The 18,133-nt window shown below is 53.0% G+C and overlaps 4 protein-coding genes across 4 annotated transcripts; 3 read left to right on the top strand and 1 right to left on the bottom strand.

Moving 5' to 3' along the window:
- Nucleotides 1-4,400: 4,400 nt before the first annotated feature.
- CABS01_14382 (phosphoribosylglycinamide formyltransferase) lies at nt 4,401-5,254 on the top strand (the record flags this gene model as incomplete). The annotated part of the gene is made up of 3 exons (XM_060547721.1): nt 4,401-4,818; nt 4,921-5,045; nt 5,114-5,254. The coding sequence occupies 3 exons, from the start codon at nt 4,401-4,403 to the stop codon at nt 5,252-5,254; spliced, it is 684 nt and encodes a 227-aa protein (XP_060393428.1).
- A 1,199-nt stretch (nt 5,255-6,453) lies between these two features.
- CABS01_14381 (uncharacterized protein) lies at nt 6,454-6,645 on the top strand (the record flags this gene model as incomplete). The annotated part of the gene is made up of 1 exon (XM_060547720.1): nt 6,454-6,645. One exon carries the CDS (start codon nt 6,454-6,456, stop codon nt 6,643-6,645), a length of 192 nt encoding a protein of 63 aa, XP_060393427.1.
- Nucleotides 6,646-8,523: 1,878 nt separating this feature from the next.
- On the top strand, nt 8,524-10,935 carry CABS01_14380 (cation efflux family protein; the record flags this gene model as incomplete). The annotated part of the gene is made up of 6 exons (XM_060547719.1): nt 8,524-8,942; nt 9,093-9,731; nt 9,819-9,932; nt 9,995-10,093; nt 10,241-10,446; nt 10,694-10,935. The coding sequence occupies 6 exons, from the start codon at nt 8,524-8,526 to the stop codon at nt 10,933-10,935; spliced, it is 1,719 nt and encodes a 572-aa protein (XP_060393426.1).
- Nucleotides 10,936-11,875: 940 nt separating this feature from the next.
- CABS01_14379 (phosphatidylinositol 3) lies at nt 11,876-18,014 on the bottom strand (the record flags this gene model as incomplete). Its single annotated transcript, XM_060547718.1, has 7 exons — nt 11,876-13,072; nt 13,123-13,410; nt 13,458-13,664; nt 13,714-14,332; nt 14,380-16,085; nt 16,141-17,745; nt 17,832-18,014. The coding sequence occupies 7 exons, from the start codon at nt 18,012-18,014 to the stop codon at nt 11,876-11,878; spliced, it is 5,805 nt and encodes a 1,934-aa protein (XP_060393425.1).
- Nucleotides 18,015-18,133: the final 119 nt, after the last annotated feature.

Genomic DNA, 18,133 nt, shown 5'->3' with positions numbered 1-18,133 from the left:
CGGGAGACAAAGCAACGATGGAGGTTCGAATTGACGGGCACTCGCATTCTACCCAGGAGTGCGTGATCAAAACGAATGGACCTGATCAGACTCAAGCTCGGTCGCATCCATGGTGGCATGGCATGTCGTCTGGGACGTCGGATCGATAGCACTTCCAGTCACCCCGGCTCGAAGGAGACACAAAGGACGGCTCCCTGTAGGCCGTGGCCGGGATCGTGTCGGGTTCACGGCGGGTGGTTGACAGGGCAGAGCAGATGTCTGTCCCGTGCATGTACGAATATGTACTCCGTACGTACGACATCTGACTACTTTTATTCCTGAAGGCTCTAGAGCGTCTTCCAAGAATGCCCAGACCGAAAAATACGTCGTCCGGCAGATAGGCGATGGAGACTCGACTCGACTCGACTCGGACGAGGCATTCGTAGACTTGCTTGATTCTCCTCAATGTCTTGTTAACAGCGTCTGTCTGGGATGCGTTCGACTCTCTCTCTCTCTCTTTTCTTTTCTGGTTGCAAGGAAGAAAACAGGAGACAACCGTTTGACGCAGGTGTGGATATGGGACGCGGTTCCATCGGCAGCCACATGTTGCGTCTTCAAGACTAAGACGATGTATAAGAGATGCTGGCAGTCTGGCAGAGCCTGTGGGAGGCGAATCGTATGCCGATTCGCTGAATTGAAGATTTGAGGTTGCCAGTTGCGATGTGGGAGGGGGCGTGAATGGAGGCGAGGGGCAAGAGCCTGGAAGGGGAAGTTGACCGGTGTGGAAGGCAGGCTGGAGGCTCCCGAGGAGAGGGTGGACCTGGAGGCTGGCACCTGACGAAAGTACCTATGTATGTACCTTACTTTGGTAACGTTGGTATCATGAGCATGGGCTGCCGATGCAAGGTACCTTGCTTGGACCTCCATTGCTCTTCGTAGGTATGCCCCGGCCGCTTATAGGACAATTCCATCCCGCAATCACGCAAAACAGAATTGACCAGGACAAGAGCAAAGCGGGATACTTGGGAGAAGCTCTCCCGAATCTTTATTTCAACTCATATCGCCGCTGTCAAGACGGATACCTATGTCGCCATCTGTCGGTACTTTTGTTCCGATCACAACTTTGGCCCATAATTCCCAAGGACGAATACTTGAAAAGAGCCGCCGGACAGGATATACCTGGTGCTCCGGCCTTGATAATACCTTGGCATAAGAGATTAAACACGAATGAGAGGAAGATGCAAGAGCATGTCCGAGATGGGGCGTTAGCGTGACGCTACTCTCGTAGCCCCAGAAGGTCTCCCCAAACACTGAAGACAGACTGTCCTGGAAGCTTGAATAGTGGTTCCTTCAGGCACCAAGGTTCTACTTGTCACTTTGTCTGTACTTTACTACTGCTGCCACCTGTGGCTGATATCTGGCGAAGACGTGTGTGAAAAGGTGAATGAAGATGTGTCTTTCGGGTTGAGGAGGTACTTTATCCGTACTGTTGATGCTTTTGCAACCATGCCATGGCTACCTGCCTTAAGTTGGGTAAAGTGCCTTCCCTTATTGACATCCGTAGTTCATCAACTGAAGTGGCGTGCTTTCTGAAGAAGCAGGAAGGAACGACACACGGAAAATGTGAGAGGGGACAAAGGGACGTCCCGTCGGCCTGTCCCTTAGCAAGTTCGTGTCCTTCTTTCCCCCTCCACTTCCCGAATAAGGTACCCATCGGAAGGTCTGACAGTGACGCGGTTTCTCTGGCTGAGTGAAGACTTATGGCACTCTGCCTTGAGAGTCGAGACTGAAGAGTCAAATGGAACTTGGAAGGCCGCTGATGAGGGTCTTCAACCTGGAACGGGCCAACTCACACCTCTCCACCTACCTGCAGGGTTGCGGACTTGTTGTGAATGTCAATCCCTTTTCCACAGCTTCTATTTTCCGCACACGTACCCAGTTGCCTCGTATCGACAACTCGCAGCTCCAGCCCATTCGTTGGATTCTCTGACCGTACCAGAAGGGGGGGAAAAACCACACACAAAAAAACCCCCAAAAAAAAACCTGCAAGCTGGCAGCTGAAAGAGATTCACGCCGTCTCTTAAGGATAGTCCTCCATCAAATATAGTATACTAGCACGACTAGGAAGCTGCGCTGTCTCCATAAAATTTCAAAATTCCATCTTGAAATCCTGCCAGGGCGATTTTGGTACATGGGAGAACCCACAAAATGATGTAAGTAACAAGCAAAGCCACCCCCCGATGATGGCCTTATCGAAGTTGATGTACGAATAAGAAATAAAAGTACCTTAGCATATTGTGCACAGTAGGATTTTTGGCGTAACCTGCCACGGACAGATACATTTCACGGTTCTACCTACCTTTGCCTACGTCGACGACGTCTTGTAATTCCCACTTCCAAGTATCCATCCGTACGCGCATAGCCGTCGAGGCAGTAGGACAACCATCACGTCCGTTCCCGCTCTGCAACTGTCCGTCGCGCTTTGGCCTGTAGGCCGCTGCCCAGGCCGGAGTAGCCTAATTGCAACTTAGCCAATCCCGTTCGTCAATAATTCAATCTCAACATGGCACGGCCGAGATTCGATCGAGACAGGTCGACCCAATCCGAGCCGATGACAGCGAACTAACTGGCCATTGCCCCGATCCGATTCCATGAGCTTTCAATAATGCGGCACCACGATGCAAGAAAAAGGGAGAACACTCCAAAGAAAATGGATTACACTCACACTGGCACACCCTCGTCAATAGTCGGCGGATTAAAGCTCCGTCACTTGCTGCGCATCCTGCGTTGCTACCAATACATGCCAGGGCGAGGCTCAAAGGGGGAATGTTCATGTCGCCTTGAACACCCGTGTTGGTTTGGTCCGTCTTGGTCTCGTCGGCTGCCTTGCCGCCCCAGACTTGACCCCTGTTTAGGAAGGTTTGTTCCCCTGCGGAAATGGACGGTCAAACGGCGTCTTGCTGCTCTCCGCCGTTGAGGGGCCGGGCCTCTAGTGTACTTTCGCGTCCGAGTATGGCGCATGCGGGCGCTTCTGGTTGGCAGGGGTCGGAGATCACAGATCTGACGATGGCCGCTCGTGGGTGCATGAGCAAGCCGCAAACCATTTTTATTGCCTTGAGCTCATGCCTCATGTGGGAATTCGGTTTACGGATAGGCCATTCACCATGGTTAGACTAAAGGTCCGTCGGTAAGAGACAATTCATAACAAGCTCATACCGTCAGGCTAGGGAGAATTAGTGAGCCAAGGCTATTTCGAAGCAGCAACCTGTGCTGTCAATCTCTCGCGTTAGACGTCGTGTCTGATGGGGACACCACAGATACAATAACTTCTGTCTCCTGCCGTTAAGACCGGCCATGTCCGTTGTCGGAGAATTGCTCGTCATCAAATGGAGCGGTGAAAACCGAACGTGGTTTCTTATCACGAAATGGGTAACATCACGAGATACGAGCTCTTGGACCCCGTCTCACTATTGCTTGTTGCCCAAGTAATACTATGTGAGTGGAAACATTGAAATCCTCCCGAGCAATCCACCAGCCAGGGCTCTTGGGCGCGGCCTCGGGCTAGATTCGACTACTAAGCTCTGTGCTTGGCTGTAGGTTAGCCCGACATTGAAATTTCTTGTTTCTTTTCATATTCTAGCCACATTATTCCTTTCACCCAGACTCATAAAGTCTCCTAACGTATGTTCAAACCATCAAATTGCCCTCACCCTGGACGATGGCCAAAATCTTGAAGGATGCTACCCAGCTTAGTAGCTCTCATTTTCTACAATGCTTCACTTGCAACTCATAGTCGACATCGAATCTTGGTGTACCTCAATGTTCTTGGCGCGTTTTTTTTTCCCCCGATGAGTTGAGTGAACCTGCAGTGCTCACATGTAAACCTGAGTGAGTGGAAACTCAAGCAAGAGCGACCGGTAGCACCGAACATTCAGTCTCCCAGGCCGTCTTCAAACCACAATTTGGTTGGTTCCCGCCCCGAGTGACTGCCCGGCCAATGACAAGCTACCCCGCCCTTTCTCAGATGCGCTCACAGAATTTTTTTTTAAACTTCTGGCGCATGGCACAACCTCATGACTTTGAAGTGAATACTTTGTGTAACGAGACGCCAGAAACCCCCCCATGACAAGCATTTGAATCCCGAGGAAACATCCACAAGATTCAAGAGGTCGGGAAAACCGTGACCCCCCGGGCTCTGTGAAATTAGCTTCAAAATTGCTGCCTTTTTGTTTCACCCACACTTGGACATCCAAATTGGTCACAGAAACGGCGAGACCCGTCTCAACCAGAATATCTCGAGAGTTACGCCTCCAAGGAAAGAAGACTCGAACTCACTTCTACTCGCCCCTAAATCAAGGCAACTCACTCGAACCCAGTATCTCACACTCACACTCACATTCACCAACATCGCACATCTAACCATGTCGTCATCATCCACCACCGAAACCTGCCGCCTCGTGGTCCTCTGCTCCGGCTCCGGCACGAACCTGCAAGCCATCATCAACGCAGTCGCCGACGGCACCGTACCGCGAAGCAAGATTGAAAAGGTCATCGTCAACCGCAAGACCGCCTACGCCGTCCAGCGCGCGGAGAAGGCGGGCATCCCGACGCGGTACTTCAACCTCGTCTCGGGCGGCTTCACGGCCAAGGGCGAAAAGGACGAGGCGAAGCTGCGCGAGGGCCGCGGCCGGTACGACGCGGCGCTGGCCGAGCTCGTGCTGCAGGACAAGCCGGACCTCGTCGTCCTCGCCGGGTGGATGCACGTGTTTAGCGCGCCGTTTTTGCGGCCGTTGGAGGCTGCCGGGGTTCCGGTCATTAATCTCCACCCGGCGCTGCCTGGTAGGTTTTCTGAACTCCCTGTGATGCTCTAGAGGCAGAAGGGGGAAAAGGGGGAAAATTTTGTGATGTGTGCAAGATTATGTGACTAATACTGCTCGTCAGGCCGTTATGATGGTGCCAATGCGATTGGAAGGGCATACGAAGATTTCCAGGCCGGCAAGCTTGAGAACAACCGGACCGGAGCAATGATTCACTATGTCATTGAGACGGTGGACCGTGGAGAGCCTGTTCGTCTACTCCCGGAGGTGTTCCCCCTTCCCCAGTCGCACGTTATGCTGACGAACGGCCGTGATAGATCCTCATTGAGGAGGTTGAGATTCGCTCGGGTGACAGCCTGGCAGATGTGGAAGAGCGTATGCACAGCGTCGAACACGGTCTCATTGTCAAGGCCACCGCAAAGGTCGTGCAGGAGATTTTGGAAAGGAAGAAGCAATAGATCGAAACATTGGCAGTAATGGGGCAAAAACGTTGGGGAGCTTTCGTGACACAAGACTTCAACATCGTCACACGTCATCAATCAGACTCACCGCTAGGTGTTGTATGAGCCTAGGTTCAGTTTCTGGCGCCAGCTCCTTTGGTCTCTTCCAGATGCAGTGCCCAGCTTATATGGCCAGTTATATTGGCTTCATGCAAAATCCGGAGTCAAAGGCTGGGCGAGCGTTCATTGGCCCTCAAAGAGTCATCAAATTATGGACAGGCGCAGTTGCCCATCTAACACGGCGAAGAGCCGGGCAAGCCATGTCTGCATGGGAAGGGAGAGCTTGCCAACCCAATGGATGACCCGTGAGGGCGACATTTTGAGGAAACATAGCCCAAGTAGAATCACATAAGGAGCTAGAACAGGAGTCAATCCAGCGGCTCTTCTCTACTCAGCTCGGTTCTATAGGGGGAACACTCAATGAAACAAATCTCTGAGCCAATGGACCACAGATCTCGGGATGCGGCCGCCAAGCGACATCCCTAGTCATGATCTCTGGTGGTCTTTTGTCGGTTACTGATGATCTGAAGGCAGTAGGGAGACCTCAGGAAGAAGAAGAAGAAGAAGAAGAAGAGTTTCTGGCAACAGTTATTGAGTCCCAAAGAACGGAAGACGTGAATAACATCGTCCATCACAAGAATGGAGCTCAAGCCCCGAATCGGCTCGAGTTCGGCCTGGTGCCCATGTCCAGGCAGCAACCAAAGCCGAAGTCAGCAAAACGGGGGTGCATCCGTGCCAGTCTCCGAATCGTGTATTTTTATTCTTTCTTTGGAGTGTGGAAAGGATAAGCTGTCGTGATTATGAAAGGGAAGCCGGAGCCGGAGCCGAAGCGGAGGGTCCCTCATCAGTTGAATCAGGTGATGGCGGCCAGGTACAAAAAAAAAAAAGGTTCGCCAAAAGTTGCTGCGAATGGGAAGAAGATGCGGCTCTGCTGAGATGTTCTGCAGGTCCACGGCCCGGGGAGGGGGAGGGGAGGGGAGGGGAACCCCTAACCAACTTCCTTATTGAGGAGCCAATGACGAGTGCAGGGCTGAAGGAATTGGGTAAACGTGGGAGTTGAGCCAGGGTTTCTTGAGTCTTTTTGGCGTTGAAGGACAAGAGTATATCGTCCTCTCTATCTTGCTGTCACTATTTGGTTGCAAGTATGTATACAGATAATGTCTAGGGACTATTCGCAAGTCCTGGGTTACCATCGAACATGCCGTAATGCCAAGCCACGGCGCTATGCAAGCATTATCACTAGAAACCCCGTCGTCTCTTATGCCGGAGTTGAGACGGGAGGCAACTTGATTGTCCGTTTTTGCCGATGTGCTGCGCCTCGGAAGGAGTCTCGAAAGATGAGTTCCTAACCTAGGAAAGGGGAAGGGATAAGCAGGGTCGAGTTGGGAACAAACAGTTACCGTTTGATCTGAATCTTGGCGGTGGCTCGAGTAGAGCTTCCTTTTGGTAAGTGATGGGAATGGTTCAGACAATTGGGGGCCCTGGAGGCTGGGGGTACCTCAGATAGTTTGAACTTAGTCAGTTGGTGCTCGGCTAAACCAACTCTGGGAAAAGGCAAGACAAGACGGAGTACGGAGTATGTATGGGGGGGAACGCGGGCCGGGGGGGTTGAAATGGATTATGAACTCGGAAGTGGCGGTAAAAGGGCAGGTTGAGTCGGGGGGAAAGGGCACTAATTTGCCATGTTGGGGCCCTTGGGGGCTGTACTCAACTTTTTTCACTCAGGACTAGCCGAATCAATCTAACGAGATGAGAAAGTATTGGCGCGACTGTGAGCTCTCCACAAGGTACTTACTGCGTATGTGTGTGTATGTGTACGGAGTATGTGTGAGTGCTCTGGTTGAGTTCAGAGCTCAGAGAGAAGATGAAGAAGAAGGGCTGGCGAAGTTATGCAATGAAGTCATGAACCCGGCAGCTGAAAGGTCAAACCTAGTTTCGAGTGTCCCCCCCAAGGTAAGAGAGGCTTGATGTTGCACCAAGTGCCAGAAACCCCAAGAGTCCGTGGGTTGCTGAGGACCTTCAAGAGATGGTGGCCTAGGTACCTATGGTCCATGGAGGGAGGGACCATTCAGAATGGCAGAACGAGACACGGGAGACAATGCTGAAGGGCCGACACCGGCTCAAAAGGCAACTTGGCGCGAGAACGTCCCCGTTTTCCAGCTGAAAGCTCCAATCTTTTTCTACAATTGCCTCGCCCTAACTGAGAGTGTCGCGACCTGGTTGGCTGGGGGCGTTCTTGGAAATGGAAATGGGCAAACCTTTTTTCTTTTCTGGCTGAGGCCAGGGCCGGGGGGTTTCGTTCTTCGGGTGGACGGGAAGGGCAACTCGAAACTACCTTAGGTAATGTTTGTATCTGTACGTATCTGTGCTCGTACTGAGTGTAAGTTAGGTACTAAGGTACGGATAGATAGGCCAAGGTACCTTACCTTGCCTGTCTGCCTTGCCTCGATGATGACAGGGGAGCTCCCTCGTTGCCCATCTGATCAGCGAAATAGGTACTCTGTAGACAACGAGAAAGAGCGAGAGAAGGGGAGAGAGAGAGAAGGACCAACGTACCTGGAAAAGCGCTCAGAGGAGCTACAGCAGAATCCATGGCGTTGCGCAGGTTCAAACGCCAGTAGCCACTCCTCCGATACAACATTGGTCGGGTCTGCCAACGCCCGTACCGTGAAGCTCCCCAAGCGTCTCTTGGTTTTGTCGAATCGTAGCCCCAGGAAGCTCTACGCGAGTGTGAGCTCTCTCGAAAAGGTCCCCTCCCCATCCAAACCAAGCCCCCAGACCCCAACCCACTGTCTCGCCGCGTCTTGCCTTGCCTTGCCTTGCCTTGCCTTGCCTTGCCTTGCCTTGCACGGTAAGTACCTTACCTTGCCGGCTGCTCGTCTCCTCAGACCCTCCGGGTCCATACTGCATACTCCGTCACTGGGGCCGCCTTTTTTTTACACGTCCACGCGCGCCGGGACCTGCCAATTCACAGCTTGGAGCTGCCTGCTGCACGCCGACCACGAGATTATCAATCTCATCTATTATCTTGGCCTTCTCCCTCGCATCGCGCCGGCTACTCTTCCCTTTTTCTCTTCTCTCTCTCTTCCTCCTTCACTTCAATCTCACTTCACCTACCTACCCTTCCGCCTAGCTCCACTCCATTCTCTCTGTTCCTCTTCCCTGGTCGTCTCCCTCCCAATTCGACCTCTGCCGTCCTTGCCTCTCTTTCTTTTCCTCCGGCCACGATGAGCTCGCCGCAGGATCATCGCTCGAGCAGCCCTCGAGTAGGCTCATTCAAACGTCCCTCAGTACTCAATGCCGATAGCGACCCATCACTTCTGGCCACCAGAGGCAGCGGCGCCTTGGTATCGCTCATCCGGAACCGCTCCAATGCCACTCTGCGAGAGTCGCTCAAGAGCCCGGCCTACCACCAGCTAGGTCACGACGAAGAGGAACATGAGAGCACCTCTCTGCTTGGCTTCCTGCACAGGGACTCGGACGATGACCACCACCACCGCTCCGCCGCCGAGGAGCGCCGTCTAAGCGAACTCATTTTCGGCCCTCAGATGAGGAGCATGCGCCTTATCGGCAACAGCAACCCGCGCTATCAATGGGAGCGCTACTGGAAGACGGAGGCTGAGCTTGAGGTTATGCCAAAGCATATGTGAGTTCCTGCTGTGCAATCTTGCCGCCCCGGATTGCCCAGGCGCAATTCGGGGTTCACAGTCTAATCCCCTACTCCGTCGACTGCTGTCCGTGTACCAGTTTGCGAGTTGAGTTGCGAGTTGCTAATGTGCATTGTCAATTCCTAAAGCCGCGAATATTACGAGAGAAACAACGATTTGATTCGCATGTACCTCTACATCGACCAGCTCTTGGATTCATCCGTGCCCCACGATCTGCTCAACGAGTATCACCAAGCTCTAGACGCCTCGGCCTACCGCCCAGTCGATGTCCCCCAGACCATTACCGAGGAGTCGCCAACTCCCACCTCACCACCGTCCAGAAGCGGACTCACTTACGGCAGCACTGCTGCTTCAGCCCAAAACAGCAGCACGGAGCAGAGTAGTTCGGCAAACAGCATACAGCAAAAGGCGAAACGCAAACCCAAGGACATTTTTCGGTCCACCGAGGCGACCCCACTTCTCAGTGGCTCTGATGAGGAGGAAGGTTTAGCCGATCAGCCCAAGCCCGAGATCCCATGGCTCGAAGACTCCGACCTCGACAGCAGCGACCCCATCGTCACTTTGGCCATTTGGGTCAATTTTATCGCAAACGCAGCTTTGCTAATCGGAAAGATTCTTGTCGTCGTTTCGGTACCTTCAGTCTCAGTCCTGGCCAGTTTGGTCGACGCGGTTCTCGACTTTCTCAGCACCGCAATTGTGTGGACGACAACTAGGCTCATTGCCGCCAGCCAAAATGACCAGCATTCATATCCTGTGGGCAGACAGCGGTAAGTATCAATTTTACCCCCTTACTTTTTTTTGTTCGCGATGCTGCCTCCGCGTTGCATTCCGAGCCGCGTGCTGACTCGCTACAGTCTCGAGCCTCTTGGCGTGCTGGTTTTCTCCATCGTAATGGTTACATCCTTCTGCCAGGTCGCTCTGGAAGCTATCCAGCGTCTCATGTCGCCCGACCACGAAATCGTTCAGCTGTACGTCTCAGTCGCTCCGCAATTTTCGCAGACTCGCAATGCTAACTTCGCGGGAACTACAGCGGCATCCCGGCCATCTCCATTATGGTTGGTACCGTGGTGATCAAGGGCTTGTGCTGGCTCTGGTGTCGTCTCATCAAGAATTCGAGCGTTCGGGCGTTGTAAGTTGATCTGGCACCCTGCTCCTCTTTCGTCGTAACCTCAGCGTTTGCGTCGCAACGGGTTTACGTAGCCGCCTCCTGATCGGCGCCTATCATGGAACATGGGGAACTTTCATAACTAACTCTTTGGTTTTCTCCATTCTGCAGGGCCGACGACGCCATGACCGATGTCATTTTCAACACTGGCTCCATTCTGTTCCCCATTGTTGGCTACTTTGCCAAAATTTGGTGGCTCGATGCCCTCGGTGGTCTTCTGCTGTCTCTCGTCGTCATCGTCAACTGGAGCGGAACCTCGATGCATCATGTCCGAAACCTGACGGGCTTTTCGGCGACTTCGGATGAGAGAAACCTCCGTGCGTAACTTCTTTTCTTCCTCTCTTGTCCCCTTCTTTTGCCATCTAACTTACCGTTTCGTCCCCCCCACATTTTCTATACTTAGACCCTGTTATAACACCCCCTTGTCATGCCTTTGTTTCCTCTTTCCCTCCTCCCCTTCATTCAAACCTTAAACACGTACTACAAGCTGTAGAGCCAGTTGACCAGTTGATGCATCAAACATTCAGTGAAATCATCCATGAACTAACATCATTACTTCGATAGTCCTTTACCTTACCATGCGCTTCGCCACGTCCATCAAACAGATCCAGAATCTGCGGGCTTACCACGCGGGCGACAAGCTCTTCGTTGAGGTCGACATTGTTCTCAATGCCAACATGCCTCTGAAGGATAGCCACGATCTCAGTGAAGTTCTGACGTATTTCCTCGAGTCGGTGCCCATCGTCGACCGCGCTTTTGTGCATGTCGACTACGCAACGTACAACGTTGACACGCACATCACTTAATAGTTGTGCAGCGAAAGCGTTGCTGCATGACACAAAACTCTGTAATATCAAGTACGGGCTATATATTCTGGCAAACCTTGTCAACATTCTTCTCAATCTCTCCGCATCTCTTGCAACGGTCAGAAGCGTCGGTAAATCACCACCCCAGGGCGGAAAAGAGTGGGCGTCATGGTGTAAGGTCAGCAGGAGTATGGGGCTGGAGACAAACTATGAAAAGAAGGATCAGGTCACAAAAAAAGGCAGCATCTTGGGTGGGTTAGCATTTTGAAAGCGATTTAGTGGTTCATGGCCATTGTTATATATCTTATGTTTATTTGCTCGGTGTATCTGGTTGGCTACAAAAAAGAAACAAGGGGCGGCTGTCTCCCATTTTCCCTTCCGTCCCGTCAGTGTGGGGATCGACAGGGTCTTTGGATGTTGTTTTGTTTGAGAATCCCCCGAAAGTTTCAAACATGATTTTTTTTTTTTTAACATCTGGATTGTCGATCGACGACAAGGAAGTATAGCTCAGGGGGGGTCGGAGGGATACATAGGGTACCTAGTAAAGAAAGACGAGGGAACGCAAGTAGCAGGATATACTAGGGACGGCGATGGTGTGGCGCAAAGTTGAGTGAAAACAGAACACAAAACCATTCATCTCTCTCAATTGGATTATTATCAATATGACTGCTAATTCCGTCAAAGGGCGGACGAGGTCCCGGTCTGTGCAACAAGATCACTGCACAGGCGTGTGGTGCTGCTGGTGCGACGGGGCGGCGTGCGGCGCGAGGACCCGTGTATAATATCTCAAGCCGGAATTAGGATTCTACAGAGGCGGCAGCGACGAATCAACATGAGGGCCATAAGCAGAAAGTCAAAACTAGACAAAATAAGAATCCTTCCCTCTTTCTTGTCCTCCAGCCTCCTCCCATCCTCAGATACATGCGCAAGCAAGCGTAGATTAGTAGGGAATGCCGTTGGTAAGCAGCTGAAACTGGTCGTAGACACCGGTCGAGTAACTGTTGGCGCTCCTGCGGATGAGGTCCTTGACAAAGTCGGCCGCCTCGCGCTCGCTGCGCTCCAGCACGAAGCGCTCCTTGAAGTGCTGCACGCTCTCGGGCTTGAAGCACGGCAGGCCAGAGTCCATCATGAGCAGCACGATCTGGCTGAGCTTCTCGCAGTGCTGGCGGGACGCGAGGAAGGCCTTTACGCACAGCTCCTCGAACCACTTGAAGGCCTGGTGGTGCGGGCTGCCGCCCATGACGGCGAGCATCTCCGTCGTCAGCTTGAAGGGCGCGCGCTCGAACTTGATGCCGCCCGGCGCGATGTCGAAGCAGAAGCCAAAGTCAATGTGCAGAATGTGGCCCGCATCGTCAATCATGATGTTTCCGTTGTGTCTGTCCTTGAACTGCAGGAGGAAGGAGATGATGGAGTAGGCGGCCATGCTCTTGACAAAGTTGCTGCGGGCCTGCTGGAAGCGGAGCGAGTCTTCGTTGCCGTACTTTGAGATGAAGTAGTCGTAGAGGCCGTTGACGGCCTCACGGCCGAGCATGTCGCGGGAGACGGAGTTGGGCAGCACGTCAATGACACCGCAGCCAGGGGCCGTGGCTGTGACGCGGTACGGGTTGACGTAGACATCTAGGCCGACGTTGTGGAAAATGCCTCGGAACGCCGCAATCATCTGCAGGGCAAGAACGTCCTGTCTGCAGTCGTCGCCAACCTTGAAAATGGCAGACTGCCACACTTCAATGGTGTTTTCCTGCGCCGGCGGCAAGTCCTTCTTGTGAACATCCTCGAGCATATCATTAACATCATCAAGGCTGCCCTTGTTCTTCTTGATGCGGAACGTTGCCATGTAGGGCGCCTTGGCGTGACTCTGGAGAGGCTTGCCAGACTTGCGATCGATGCCAATCACGACACCATCGGGGTTACTCGGAAGGTAGACGCCAATCTCAACCTTGATCTTGCGCAGTTCCTCCTCAATCTTCTGTGCCTTCTCCGGCTTGGGCCGGCCGACATATGGCTTCAGTTTGCCCGAAATGTCAGTGACCTCGTCGAAGAAGGCGAACTCTCGCTCGTAGAACGTTCTGTCCACATCAGAGAAGCTTGCAATCATCTTCTCCATAACCTTGTCGAGGGTAGGCTTGATTGCATCAGGCTATTACGTTGTTAGCATCGCACGTAACCGCAGCCTCTTGTCCAACTCACGATAGTTGCGTCGTCATCCTTGTAGGCGTTCGCCTTCATGTTCCAGATGATCTGATGCGCGAACAGCTGCGAAAATTGAGCGGTCTCCAGGATGTACCGTTCCACATAACCCAGTGCGTCGTAGCGCAGCGTCTGCACAATTTGGGGCACGTAGAAGAAAGTCACATCGCTGGAGTGGCTTTCCATTGCCCTCATTGCGTACTGGATAAGGAACGGATGGTTCCGATACGCAGGCAGGAAATACGTGGCAGCCGTGATCGGGTTCACTGGCGACCAGAACAACAAGTACTACGATAGTCAATATCGAACTACAGGAAGCCAGGGATGTCACTTACCTTCAGTTGGAAGCTAACATCGTTGGGCAAAGAGCCACCCAGAAGAATGGGAAGACCCTCCGGCTCGGAGATGGCCTTCTGCGGGAAGTTGATCAACAGCCATCTCACCTCGCGTTGGACACGGGGATAGGGGAATCGAGTGACCAGTTCAATAGCAATAGACGGGTCCTCGGCCCAGGCAACACGAATGAGGGGCGCGAGAGCAGTCTGCACTCACTGTTAGTAACATTCCCAGATTGCAAAAGTCACCACGTACCTCGATAGCAGCCTTGTTAGATTGTCCGTGAGCCTTGGTGGGCTCGCCGAGCGGGTGAACCCACACCGACAAACGCGTTTGTTCGCTCTCAAGTAGGAAAACGAGAAGTTGCTCCTTGGCCTGCAGGGACTTGATCGTGTCTGCAGCGTTGGCTCCGATGAATGCAACATGCTTCAATGCCGCCACGATGTCGGTCAAGAGACGAAGTTCCGTCTTCAGCTGCAGGATGTTGCTACCGAAAGACCATCTTGGAGCGTAACGGAACCAACTGAGTGCGGCAGACAAAATCTTCTCCTTGAACCGCCATTGGGCGATGGCGCCAATGGTCGTACAGACATGCAGCACCTTCAATCCGAACAATACGATCTGAAACCGGAGTTCTCGTGCCATCGGGTGAGGAGTCGATGATCGCACAGCATCCAGAGTGACATCGAGCATGCGCAGGAAGACTCGCTGGACATCCGGACTACCCAAGCGGGTGGCATTAAAGTGGCTAGCGAAGAATTGCAACAGCCTCATGTGGGGAGACAGCAGATTGTGCACCTGCTGCTTGCGCTTGGCCAAGGCCTCAAGATCACTGGGCGCAAACTCTTCCTTCAGGAAGAATGGGTCAGGATGCCTGACAACTCGTTAGTCGTGTCTAAAGGAGGGAGTCAGATGACTTACGACATTGCATGGCTAAAGAGCCCGAGGCCGCTCTGGATGGTCGCCTCCCATTGTTGAGCAATTTCGGTAAGAAGTCTAGGCTCGAGGCGTGGGTTCTCGTTCATCACACCCAACCACAGGGAAACGCCCAACTTGATAGACTGCTTTGTGAACATGGCGAAGGGAATGCTGACGAGGTAATGCGCAACAGCGGACTCATCACGGTTGCTGCGGCAAAGCAGGGCTGCGGCTCTGCGAAGGATATCGCGGACTTCGGTAAGAGCAGTGGTCTTCTTGCTCTTGATGCGGGCTTCAACGTGCGCCAGAGCGGTGGCGGCGTTCGCACTATCGCTAGCACTCGATCCTGACGACTGCAAGAAAGACGCTCTACGGTTCAACTGCATGAAGTTCACAAGTTCATTGCCACGTTCGGGTAGAGTCTCGCCATATCGGTACTCTTGACGAGTGGTATACTGAGCAACGAAGTCAGATCCAGTGTTGATACTGCAGTCTCCGACTCGATCGAGGGACTGCAGTCTTTGGTCGGTTGACGGCATGAGAGAGCCAAGCTCGATAGCAAAGGAGCGACCCAAAGAAATGTGGCCATATGCTCCTTCGTCGTCGAACTCGGACAAGTACGTCTGTAGAAGACCCTTGATGTCCAGGGGTGCTATGCTGATAACGCTCGAGACCCATTGTTTGGCTCTGCGATTCAGAACGTCCAAAGTATGGCGGCGGAATGTGTAATCGTCGGATAGCTCGACGGACACATCTCCGAGGCTGGAGGTGAATTTGGATCGTGGTGCGTACAGATCTGTCTCGGCTTCCAGGCAGCTGGACCACATCAGAGAAAGGAGTTCCAGCAAGGCGAAGAGCGACGATCTGTGGCAGAGAGCAGAAGGAACCTGAGTGATGATGCGGTCCGCACAAGTAAAAGCTGCTTGCTGAACTCGCTCGATCCGATGACAGCAGCCACAGAAGATGGCAACGAGCTGTGCGGCAGCATACTGAGCAGAGAAGGTGGCATCTGTACCGCCTAGAGTCTTTCGCAAATACTTGTCCACTACAGCGGCAGCAATGCCCTCCATGGTGCTGCTGACCTCACCTCTACGCATGCTGGGCTCCAAGAAGTACGAGAGAGCCTTGGTGCAATCTCCAGCATCCGCTCGGAGACTCTCAACCAAGTAAGCGGCGTGCAAGAAGATCACCTTGCGGTAACTTAGTCCCTTGATTTCTGGAGCCTTATTAGGAATCAACTCGGTGAGATGCCTCTTCTGCAGCGACTCTCTGTCGGAGCTCATGCCTCGGCGGAGGACGGTGTTAAGCTCGATGTCACTCTCAATCTGTTCCCCTCGCTGTTCAGCAACCAGAGGGGGCGAATGAACGGCCATGATTCGAAGCTCATCAAGATAGGTCTTGCCCATGTCGGTCTGCGTAGTGAAGCCGTGGACAACAATGTTGAACCATGCATCTCTGATCATTGAGTGAGACTCGTCATCAGTAATAGTGTTGAATGCCAGATCGTTGGTGGACATGAAGACGGCCAAGGGATGCAGCAGCTCCGCAATCTCTCGGGCAGCCAGCTGAACATCGGCCTCCTTGGTGTGATTCGACTGGTGAACGTCGCCCATGGAAATGATGCTCTCTAACAGGTGCTCCCAGTAGATATCATAAAGGGGGGATCCACGGTGGAGGTTCGCCGAGATATATGTACGCGCCTTCATGACCTGCTGATTGTTAGACTTGGATAATATGAATGACGATTAGTCAGGAGGCACTCACAGCAACCAGAAGGAAGTCCTTGTGGCCGACAACCCCAATGTGACAAATTCTAGAAAACACCTTCAACAGCGATCGGAACTCAAGCTGTCCGCCCTTCAACGCAAGAGCGGCAGCACCGCTCACAATTTGAGCATCGACACTGCTGTTGACCTTGTCGATTTTCTGAAGCAGCATAGACTGTGCCAAGGCTGTGATCTTCTCGTCATTGCAAGCAGTCGCAATACCACAGATGGCTTGGACGACGTTGCCATACACCATCGCGGTTTCTTCCTCACCGGTAATGGCCAGGGAAATACTGCTGCCAGTCGAATGGCGATTGGGGTATAACGTAGCAGCAGCGTCCACGGCGAGGTCCCCATTGGTGCCGTTCGTCATGGATCTATCAGAGCCGGGGCTCAGAACGTTACCCAAGGTGTAAAGAGTTGTGATGACAGCGTCATGAGAAAGGAGCTGTAGAACAAAAGCCAGGCTCTTGGACGCGACCGCAACAGTGCGAGCGTTGGGCGCACTCTGCACAATGAATCGAGGCAGCAGTCTACTGGCAGTCGCAGCGTATCCCCTGGAGATCTTGCAAACCAAAGCAATCGATCTCAAGACAGTTGCCGCCAGGTTTTCGTCCGCCATTTGGAGAGGGTCTGCAAGGGTCTCCTCCAGCCAATTAATCAAGACGTCGACGTCTGCGACATCCTCGTTCATCAGCGAGCAATTGAGATAGCTGATGAGAGCTGCCGATTTCACTGCAAATGCCAGTCTCTGCTGCCAAGAGGACCCAAGCTTGAGGTAGTCTTCACCGGCTTCGAGATAATTCATCTGGTCAACGGCTACCGTAGTGTACATGTCGAGGGATCGGTAGTCTGCATCTGGACTGCGTGGAGAACCTGGTCTGAACGCCCCATCGCCTGACATGAGCAAGTCGAGGATGTGGGTGCCGCGCAAGAGGGATGCGTCGGTGACCAAAAGCGAGGTGCCAGAGACAAGAAGCCACATGTAGCTTCTTTGGAGCAAGATGGCTCCCAGAGGTCGTCCAGCAGCAGAGTAGTGGCGCAAGTATCTCTTCCACTCTCTGGCATGGCGATCTGAGGACTGTGAGTTCCTGATGGTAGAAAAAGCCGTCTCGACAGCAACCAAGAACGACTCTGAAAGGATATCTCTGAATCGCTGAACCAGTGCCAGTCTGCCTCCGGCTCTCCAGAAGTCTGCTTGTGCCGATGCCGCATCAAGGAAACCAAGCAGCGAGACTGCAATTGTAGCTGTCCTGATAGCGTCCTCCAAGTTCGGGTCTTCGTCGTCCTGCTGAGGTGGGACAGTGTGATCCGCCGCATGATCGCAGGCATTGACAAATGCCCAGACATTGTCGGAAATCATCTCGTGCAGGTCATCGTAGTGGGAGCCGAGGGACAGCAGCGCGGCCGTGACGTGGAATGCCAGTGCCTCCGTCGGTGATGGCTCAACCTTTCGGAAGAAGGGCGACGGAACAAACACCTGGACGTGGGCCTCGAGAACATAGGGGATCAATTGATGGGCAAGTTTCTGAGCGCTCTGGCTCGTCTGAATAGCGGGTGCGGCTTTGCATAGCGATAGGAGGACCTCGAATTCGCGGATTGTCTACAGAAATAGGGGGCTTGTTAGCCGTCGCTCACTACGAGACACAACAATACCCATCGCAAGAATTATGTTGAGAAGTGCACTACCATGGGACATCTCCCAAGAGACGACGAGTTCTGCTTCCCAGAGTAGCCATTGACACCCTTCCCAGCGGCTTGGGTTGCCTTGCACAATCGATCGAGATCAGAGCGGTCGAACGACGTACGCGAGCTGGCAGCAGAGAGCGACGCGATCTTCTCCAGCGCCCGCTGCCGAATGTCGCGGGTCATCTTGGGGGAGGTCGTAGGGCTCTAGACCCCGAGGTGAAAGATTTGGTCGATATTTCAAGTAATCTGGTGTTTTCGTGATTTATTGAAGCATTTCACGATGCGGGAGTTTTCCTTGGAAT

Source organism: Colletotrichum abscissum (assembly GCF_030869225.1).
Source record: "Colletotrichum abscissum strain IMI 504890 chromosome Unknown Scaffold_53.1, whole genome shotgun sequence".
NCBI classification, from domain to species: Eukaryota; Fungi; Ascomycota; class Sordariomycetes; order Glomerellales; family Glomerellaceae; genus Colletotrichum; species Colletotrichum abscissum.
Note: the sequence above shows the minus strand (reverse complement) of the source record. Positions and strands in the feature narration are given on the sequence as shown.